Source organism: Orcinus orca, chromosome 3 (assembly GCF_937001465.1).
Source record: "Orcinus orca chromosome 3, mOrcOrc1.1, whole genome shotgun sequence".
Lineage (NCBI taxonomy): Eukaryota > Metazoa > Chordata > Mammalia > Artiodactyla > Delphinidae > Orcinus > Orcinus orca.
Window position 1 is genome coordinate 910,482 of NC_064561.1, and position 9,783 is coordinate 920,264.

At 60.0% G+C, this 9,783-nt stretch overlaps 1 protein-coding gene across 2 annotated transcripts; it reads left to right on the forward strand.

The window, feature by feature from the left end:
* The first annotated feature begins 65 nt into the window (after window positions 1-65).
* REEP6 (receptor accessory protein 6) lies at window positions 66-5,368 on the forward strand. 2 transcript variants are annotated; one of them, XM_049708165.1, is made up of 6 exons: window positions 274-540; window positions 3,321-3,414; window positions 3,496-3,634; window positions 3,876-4,044; window positions 4,258-4,340; window positions 4,596-5,368. In XM_049708165.1, the coding sequence occupies exons 1-6, from the start codon at window positions 426-428 to the stop codon at window positions 4,608-4,610; spliced, it is 615 nt and encodes a 204-aa protein (XP_049564122.1). In that variant the 5' UTR covers window positions 274-425; the 3' UTR covers window positions 4,611-5,368. The 2 variants fall into 2 exon arrangements, with proteins under 2 accessions (XP_049564121.1, XP_049564122.1); XM_049708164.1 differs by lacking the exons at window positions 3,321-3,414; window positions 3,496-3,634; window positions 3,876-4,044; window positions 4,258-4,340 and having other exon boundaries at window positions 66-540.
* The last annotated feature ends 4,415 nt before the right edge of the window (window positions 5,369-9,783 follow it).

Consider the following 9,783-nt stretch of genomic DNA (forward strand, 5'->3'; position numbering starts at 1 on the left):
CAACGGCTCAGCGAATAATCCCCGGCCATGACCCCGCCCCTCCAATCAGTTACGTCCCGCTACCGCTGGGCCAATCGGCGTCCTCAGCCCCCGCGCCCCGCCCCCTTCCTCCAAAGGGGCGGCTGCGGCAGCCGCGGCCAGCCCTGGGGCAATGCGGCGGAGGAGACGGGGCAGGCCCCACCTCCTTTGTCCTCCCTGCTCTCCCATTGGCCAGAGAGGGGGACAGGAGGCGGAGACCAGCCCGGGGGCGGAGACCAGCCCGGGGGCGGAGACCAGCCCGGGGGCGGAGACCAGCCCGGGGGCGGAGAGTGGCCCCGGGGTCCGGCGGCGCGGCTCGCGTGGACGGAAGGCAGCGCGCAGGCTCTACGGCAGGTGCACGGGGTGGCGGTCAAGTTCAAGCTGCCAGCCCCGGGCCCGCCGGTGCCATGGATGGCCTGCGCCAGCGCTTCGAGAGCTTTCTGGAACAGAGGAATTTGGCCACCGAAGCGCTAGGGGCGCTCGAAGCCAAGACCGGTGTCGACAAGCGGTACTTGGCCGCGGGTGAGCCGTCGGGGGGGCTCTCGGGGCCGCCGCCCCATTTCGCCGACGGGCACACTGAGGCCGTGGGCTACCGGGGCCTCGGACCTGCACCCTCCGGCCAGCTCCGGCTGCGGGGTCCAGCTCAGGCGGCGGGGCGCGCCCACAGTTCAGGAAGGAGACTGCGATTCTGGGTAGGGTCGTGGACCGGGACCTTGGGTCTACCTGCAGCCCCTCCCCGCCCCCGCTGTGCGACCTCGGTCGAGGACCACCCCCTCTCTCGGCCCCGCAGCCGTCCTCTGCTCCCTCCCTCCGGGCCCTGGGTGCCCGCCAGGCAGAAGTCCGGTTCTTCCAGTTGTCCTACTGGCCCCCGGGGAGGACGGGGCAGGTAGGCAGCCAGTGCCCTGCCAGTCTTGCCACCCTCTTCCCGGATGGACTCCAGCATGGAAGCAAGTGTAGAGATCTTCCCGTTTTCCCAGGGGATGCTCCAGACATGGAGGGGAAGGGTCACTCCCACCTCCCCTCAGGTTGTTTTCCTGCTAATATCACCCGCTACCCCTGCCCTTGGCCTGCCCTCTCCCCTCCCCCGTCCGGAGTTGGGTTGTTTGACTGCTGTGGTGGGGTTGAAGAAGGGTTGGATGGGGCCCACGGAGAGGGAGGTCCAGCCACCCCAATTGTCACTTCCATTCCAGTCCCTCCTCTGCCTTTCTTCCTCAATGACCTTGGGTGGCCCCTGCCACCCTCTGAAACTGTCCAGTAAGTGTCCCTTAAGTGCCTCCCCTCTTTTTTGGTGCTTCAGACCCGACTGCCCTCTGCCACCTCTTCCAGGAAGCCCCCCTGGAATGAATCACAGGACACTTTGTTCGGACACTGGGGGGCAGCTCTGGCTGAGGACATGCCACGTGTTTTGAGCCCTGTGTACAGATCCTTAGAGTCCCCTTTCCTCCCATTTCCCTGCCAGCTGGGGGATTCCCATGCCAGACAGCCCAAGGAAGGTCCAAAACCTGTCCCCCCAGCTTCCTAGTGCCCAATCTGTGTCGGGTCAGCCAGGGACCTGCCCCTGAGAGCAAGCCCTTGACCTCCTGCCTGTTTTTCAACATCCCTGATACCAGTGGGCGGGGAATTTAGGTCATAGAACACAGGGGAGGGGCCTGTTGGGAGGGGCCTGCTGGGTAGGCTGGGGGGTCACAGGGAGGAAACCGAGGCCTGGAGTGGGAGGCTGCCCCTGCTGTCTGCCCTGTCTGGAGCATCCACCCCCACCCCACCCCAGCCCCGTATGCTGCTGATTGGACTGTCCCCGCCCATGTCCAAGGTCATCCTCCCTTTGCTGAGGCTGCAGGAATAGGGATTGAGCGGAGAGGGGCCCTGGGAGAGCTGCTTCTCCCCAACTAGCAGCAATTGCCAGGGAAGGGGTGCCATTTCCCCCACCCCCCTCTCCCAGATGTCGGAACCCTTGGGCCCCACCGGCCTGAGACAGCCAAAATACCCCCTCCCAGGTAACTGAGGAGGAAACCCAGAAGAGGCAGTGACCAGGCCTCCTAGGGCCAGCTGGGGATTCCCCTCCCTCTCCTGACCCCAGACCCCCAGGATAAAGGCTAATGCAGATGGAGGGGAGGGTGGAGAGAACTCTGCCCTTTGGTCCACTAGTGGCTTCTGTCTCTCTCTGCAGATAACAGCCTGGAGGTGGAGGAAGAGGCTGTAAATGCTCCCAGGAGCCAGAGGCTCCCCGAGTGATGAGCATGAGCCTCTTCCGCCACCCCCACCGCCAGCTTCTGTTTCGTCCTGGCTGTTGAATGAGACAGAGCAGGGAGGGACAGAGACCTGCACACAAGAAGCGCTTCATAAATGCAGCAGCGACCATTATGATTTCAGAGTGGCTAACGCTCCTGGCCCCCATCCCCCACACCGTTCTCCTCTGAGCCCTCATTGCTGGGAGTGTGCTTGGGCCACCGGAAGGGGTTCCCTAGACGTGTAGGGCGGGGTCCCTTCTACTGAGTCTTGTTTAGCTAACTCCACAGCAGCCCTAGGAGACAGGGCCACTACCCGCCCCACTGACAGTTGGGGAAACTGAGGCTGCAAGCAGAGAGACACTTGCTAGGTGTCTCATAGTGGGTGAGAGCCCTCCTCAGTCAGGGGGACTCTCAATACGGCGCTTTGCATCCTCCCACTAAGACAAGGGCTCTCAGAGGGGGCCGTGCAGCCCCCAGGAGACACCGGTCGATGTCTGGGGACATCTGATGGTCACGACTGTGGGGGGCTCCTGGCATCAAGTGGGTGGGGACCAGGGATGCTGCTCCACACCCCAGATGCAGTGCCCAGGGTGGTTCCCCCCGCCCCAGAGTCAGCAGTGGTGAGGGGAAGAGACCCTGGACTAAGAAAAAAGTTAGAAATTGTTGCCTTTCTCCGCTCTCCAGGAATCATGCCTCGGTTTTTCTCCCATTTACTTATATTCAAACTCTAGCCTCTTGTGCTCAGCTCCTCCTATAGGACCCAGAGTGAGGTGGTTATAATTGCAGAGATCACATATTCATTCAACAAACACGGGGCAGCCACTCAGTACAGACCAGTCCTAAGGTGCCGGCCTGCCCTTGGGGAGCTCACAGTCCCACGGTGGAAACTGACATGTTAGTGGGGTTCAGGGCCACGATGAGGGTTGCCCAGGTGCTGCAGGGCAATAACCCCTCCTAGAGGGGCCGCCGAGGCTTCTGGGAGGAGTGATGGATGCAGGCTGCATGGGCCAGGCCAAGGGGGCTCTGGAGACTGGGCTCAGCACGTGCAGCCCACACCCAGCCCCCTCTCCGCAGGAGCCGCCGCTCTGCTAAGCCTGTATCTTCTGTTCGGGTACGGGGCGTCTCTGCTGTGCAATCTCATCGGCTTTGCATACCCCGCATATGCTTCGTGAGTGCCCGCTGGTTTGGGGGCGCGGGGAGGGGCGTCTGGGGCTCTGAGCAGCCCCTGACCCTGCCTTGCCTCCCCCAGGATCAAAGCTATCGAAAGCCCAAGCAAAGAAGACGACACTGTGTGGCTTACCTACTGGGTGGTGTACGGCCTGTTTGGGCTGGCCGAGTTCTTCAGCGATCTACTTCTGTCCTGGTTCCCTTTCTACTACGCGGGCAAGGTGGGCACCACCCGGGACACACCGTGGTGGCTGGGGTTCCCAGGAGCGGGTACCCAGGGGTGTCTGACGGGGTAGGCCAGGCCCATCCCCAGGGGTGTCTGATGCGGAGGCCAGGCCCATCCACAGAGGTGTCTGATGAGTGTGGCCAGGTCCACCCCAGCCCAGCATCTGATGGAGGAGACCCCCCCCAACCCGAGGCACAGAGTGGGGGCCAAGTGGAACTCCTGCCCTGTGTCCGCAGTGCGCCTTCCTGTTGTTCTGCATGGCTCCTGGCCCCTGGAACGGGGCTCTCGTGCTGTATCATCGCGTCATACGTCCACTGTTTCTAAAGTATCACGAGGCCGTGGACAGCATCGCGAGTGACCTCAGCGGGCGGACCCTGGACGTGGCGGCCGGCATAACGAGGGACAGTGCGTGCTCGCAGGGCGAGGGGTGTCTGTCTCTCCGGTCTCTGTCTGTCTGTCTGTCTCCCGGCTCCCCCTGCCCTACTCACCTTCATTCCTGCCTGCTGTCCTCCTGACTCTGACTGGGCTCTGTCTGGCGTCTGGACCGCCTCCGCTGGGTGCTCGCTAAATCTTCCCCTCTCACTGTCCGCCTCTGTCTCCTACGCTCTCCGGAACCAGTCCTGCAGGCCCTGGCCCGCAGCCGGGCTCTCATCACCCCGGCGGCTGCGGCAGTGGGCCCCTCACTGCCCTCGGAGCCGACTGTACGTAATGCCCGCCCCTGGGAGGTAGGGAGGGCCCACACGTGTGTGCGCACGTGCGTGTGTGCATGCGTGTGTGTGTGAGTGCCGGCACCTGCCTCTCTCCCTGCCAAGGCCGGCTGTTGGCCACTCAAGTGAAGCTGGCCCCCGGCAGTCCCCAGCAGCCTCTGACCCAGTCTCCACCGGCTTAGCGCAGCCCTTGGGCCCCTGGACACAGCCAGACCCGCCTCACTCACCCTCAGGGCGCTCTCTCCACAGTCAAAGCAAGCGTGACTCAGCTCCCGAAGAACAGGTGAAGTCCCTGCCCAGCCCCTGTGCAGAAAAGCCGGCCGGCCAGCTGGAGGACGCGTTACACTCCAAGTCCTCCGTGGATTCCCCAGCCGACTCCCCAGTGGAGTCCACCACCAGCCCCTCGTCCCCAAGCAAGCCAGCCCTCAGGAGCTCCACCAACTTGGGCCACTCCCAGCCTCAATCCCCTGCCACTGGCTCTGCCAATGGCACCCAGCTGCCCAGCAAGCTCCGGGGTGGGCTTCTGTCTCGAGCCAACTCCTCCAGCCAGCCCCAGGCCCCAGGGCAGCCCCAGGCTCCCGGGCAGTCCCAGTCCCCCCGACAGCCCCAGGTCCACGGCCAGCAGCGCGCCCCGCCCTCCATCACTTCCTCTGGCCCTTCCCAGACGGCCCACCAGTCCTCAGGCTCTGCACAGCGTCCCAGCACCTCCTCCAGCCAGGGACCCCACCTTGTGCAGTCTTCCAGTGGCATCACCATCCCCCCTCAGCCCCCCAACAAGACCCCCGATGGACCAGAGGCCTCAGCCCCCAAGTCCAGCAGACGGCATCAGAAACGGCCCATAACTAAAGCCACCAGCAGCACCTCGGTGCCCAAGCTGCCTGTCTCCTGCCAATTCGAGTCCAGCACTGAAGTCATGTGCATCTGGCCCCACCACAGACACGGATTCCACTACCTGCAGCACTGCTGGCGGCTGAAACACCTGGCCTGCTAGGGAGGGCTCAGTAAAGCTCATCTGGACCAGCCTTATCTCACCTTCTGTCCGCTGGGCTCCAGGGGGCGGGGCTTCTTGGGCACAGGGTCTCCTCCAACCAGGGCAGGTGCTGGGCAGCCCCACTTTACAGATGAGAAAACCGAGGTTCAGAATGGAGGTCTCACCAAGTGGCTGAGAAGGACACGAGCCCGGGCAATCCTTGTCCTCACGCTTTCTCTCTCCCCTCCTGGGGTAGCTCTCAGGCCCACTCACCACAATCCCCTTCTTTTTTTTTTGGCTGTGCCGTGCGGCATGCGGGATCTTAGTTCCCTGCCCAGGGATCGAACCCATGCCCCCTGCAGTGGAAGCACAGAGCCTTAACCACTGGACCTCCAGGGAAGTCCCCATAATCCCCTTGTTGTGAAAACTCTTCCAGACAAGCAAGCTAGAGGCAATAGCCCCACCTCACTTGCGTTCCCTCTAGAAGCAGATGGCGGGGCAGGAATTTGAGTACAAGTCCTTTACGTGGGAGGGATCCCAGGAAGAGCCGAGAGGGAGAAGATTGAGGTGGGAGGGGAAAGAAGCCAATAAAGCAGGTGTGGCTAAACCCAGCACACCTGCCAGCCCGTGGCTCTCCCGCCCATGTTGAATGCACACCTGAGACTTATCCTGTCCAGGTGCTGAGGGGCTGGATCCACCACCCTGCCGGTCACTGGGGGGAGCGGTGTCCATTCACTCCACCCAGCGCCCCCGCAGGCAGCATAGGGGCCAGGGCCAGGCAGCCTTCAGCAAAGAGGCCCCGGGAGGCTGGCCGTGGACGTCAGCCTGGCCTTCATGGAAACTGGGAGGCGGGAGCTGGGTGGGCACGGACAGGACCTCCTAGGACCTGCCGTTGCTTTCCTTTGTGAGGCCAGCACAACCCTGATTGTAAAAACAGGCAGAGACAGAATAAGTAAGGAATGTGATGCATCTGTCATGTGGATATAGACGCAAAAACATCTAAGCAAAAAATAGCAAATCCAACCCAACAGGATATGAAGAACCAGAACACTCTGCCCCCACTGCCCCGTTCAACTTCATGTCCCCGGAAGCACAGCCTGAGTTGGAAGCTGGGGGGTGGGGGGAGCTGAGTGAAGCAGTGGGGGGGGGGGGGTCTGGAGCTGGTACTGCACCTGGAATCGGCCCCCCTGGAGCCCAGGGGCCCGTGTTTTGTGCCTCCACATCTGTCAGTCACTGGTTTCAGCCCACCCCTGGGAGGGGGCCTTAACCCCACGGGCATCTCCGAGTGGCAGCTACCGTCGCCCAGAGACAAATCTCCCGTGAGGCATCTGCAGCCACAGCTGGGAGGACACTGTAGCGCCCATCACATTCCGCCCCCTGCCCACACACACCCGAGCTCTGCTTCTCCCAGATTCTGGTTGGTTACAACTTCTGGGCCCAACACAAGGGGAGGGCAGTGGCTTTCAAGGCCATAAGTCAGTGGTTCTCAACCGGGGGTGATTCTGTCCCAGGGCCATTGGGCCATATCTGGAGACACTTTTGATTCCTGCCCGAACACATCAGCCAAGTACTGCAATCCTTTGACGTGTCATCCCTCTCCCCACTGAGCGGCCCAGCTTGTCCCCAGCTGGTGGTGACCCTGTCCATCACAGACAGTTTTCCTGAAAAGGAGGCAGCTCTGGGTAGCTGCCAACCTGGCAGCCCTGTGTCCTCATCCTTGAGAACACCAGCGAGAGAGGAAGAAGCACGGAGCGAGTGCTACTGGTGAGCAGTGGGTCCAGTTCATTCAATCAGTCACTGCAAAGGCCCTGAGGCAGGACCGTGCCTGTTGGGTTAGAAGAAAAGCAGGCAGGCTGGTGTGGCTGGAACCACATGGGCCAGGGCGAGAGACGAGGTGGGTCTTGGGGGTGGACCACGCAGGTGCCTGCCTGGAAGGTGTGGTGAGGACTTTGGCTTTTACTTGAGAATGTTGGATTTGTTGGGAGGAAAGGATCGAGGGTAATTATTAATGAGCCCCCACCCTGCTGAGAAGTCCACTTGGGCTCTGGGGACAGTGATCCCTTAATCTGCTTATTGCTGGCCCAGGTGTTTGAAGCAGGTGGTGTGGCCTGGGTCCAGGGCAGGAGACGGGGCCTTGCCCCACCCCCTGTGCCCCTTGAAGATTGTCCTTGGGCCCCGCCCCCCCAGGTCAGGTCACCTGGGAGCACAGGTGAGCGGACACACACCTGTCTCCCCAGGTGGAAGCAGTGACGTTGACTTAGCCCCTCAGATTTGTTTTGGTTTTAATTTAAATGTACAGAAAAGTGTAACCCGCGACTTGGGGGCAAGTCTCACAACAGGGCCGGCCCCTCCCAGTCACTTCCCCCTCAAGGTAACCCCCATCCTGCCTCCATTGCCTCTGGCCTTGAAGGTCACTTGTGTTATGTCCACGGGGTCTTCTGTCCCCTCCTGTCTGACTCAGACTCACCACGCTGCTGCGGGAATGACTGGTGCATCATTCTTTCTCGTTGGCAGAGAGCATGTCATTCTGTGAGGGCCAGAGAATGATTCAGTCCACTGCTGATGGGTGTTAGAGTTGTTTCCAGTGGGGGGCTATTGGGACTAAAGCTGCTAGGAACATTCTAGAAGCAGCCTTTGGTGAGCGGAGCTCTCATTTGTCTTGGGCGTATACCTGTCAGAGACTGCAGGGTGTAGGGTGAGCCTCTGAGTCTCCTGGGGCTGCCGTAACCAGTCACCACCAACTGGGTAGCTTGGGACAACAGGAATTTTTCCTTTCACCATCCAGAGGCCGGAAGTTCAAGATCAAGGTGTCACAGGGCTGTGCTCCCTCTGGAGGCTCCAGGAGATGGTCCTTCCTGCCTCTTCCAGCTTCTGGGAGCCCCAGACATCCCTGGGCTTGTGGCTGCGTCCCTCGGATCTCTGCCTCTTCCAGCTTCTGGGAGCCCCAGGCATCCCTGGGCTTGTGGCTGCATCCCTCCGATCTCTGCCTCTGTCTTCACACGGGTGTCGTCTGTCTCTCCTCTGTGTGTCTCTTACAAGTCACTTGTCACTGGATTTAGCGTCCATCTGGATACTCCAGAATGATCTTCTTGAGACTCTTAATTACATCCTCAGGGGCTTCCCTGGTGGCGCAGTGGTTGAGGGTCCACCTGCCGATGCAGGGGACACGGGTTCATGCCCTGGTCCGGGAAGATCCCACATGCCGCGGAGCGGCTGGGCCCGTGAGCCATGGCCGCTGAGCCCGCACGTCCGGAGCCTGTGCTCCGCAACGGGAGAGGCCACAGGAGTGAGAGGCCCGCGTACCACAAAAACAAAAAACAAACAAACAAACAAAAATTACATCCTCAAAAGTCCGTTTTCCAAATAAAGTTCTGTTCACAGGTTCCAGGGGTTAGGGCATGGACATGATTATTCAAACTTGTACAGGAGTGTGCGTTCAGCTGTAGCAGAAATAGCCAAACTGTTTTCCCAGGTGGTCAAGCCACTGTAACCCTCAACTAACCCTCAGGGTGTGAGACAGTCCAGGGGTTTTCAGCAGCCCTTCAGCCGGACTCATGTCCTCCTGTGGGTGAGCCAACTGGTACAGGGCCGGTGAGAGAGAAGCGCAGACAACAGAGGGGTGCTGTCTGCAGAGGATTCAAAACAGTAAGAAAAGCATCGCACCCCCCAGAGCTGGTACTCCACAAGTTTGTTGAATACAATATTTTGTGGGGTTGATGAAAGAACTGTCGTGATTACTATTGTTTTATTAACATAGACACAAGTTTCAAGCTTGCCCGTTTTCATTCTTTATCCTTTAATAAACATCGCTTCCTGCGGGAAGTCCATTTGGAGAATTCCCAGTTCTGGACCCTTGAGGACTCAGCTGTGAGCGCTTCCCCTGAGAAGCGGTTCCGTCTGTAACCACCTGCGGTGTCTTCGGGCAGCAATCCAATCTCTAAACCAAATGGGCCCTGCGTGTTCCTACAGGGACACAGTAAATAATAAAACCCCAGAGCCAGGGATTGTAAAGACACAGAGATACAGATCTCGAGTCTCTCCGTTTCCGTTGTTGCACCTGGAGTTTTTATTCGTCTTTAAAAGTAAAGCATCAAAGCAGCGTGGAATTTTTGCTGGGCAAGTAAGTGCAAATGCTAGTCCCACCTTCAACTGGGTGGCTGATTTTGAGTATCTTTAAAATTGCAATGTTTTCTTCTCTCTTTAAATGCTTCCATTGATTGTTTGTTACATGACCATTACCGGAAACAATGTTGCCGCTCGGAGAACGGCATGTGGGAAATCATGGCTCCTGTGGCCTCAGGCCATCCTGTCTGCTAGAGTGGGCCCTGCATTGGCCTCTGCCCCGGCAGGAACCTCACCCCTGCAAAGCGGTCCCGTTAGTTGGGGAGTAGATGGCAGGGTTGCCCCACAGAGCTCCGGGGAAGAAGAGGCCGGAGGCTCCCATTTCCAGACACTGAACACACTCCC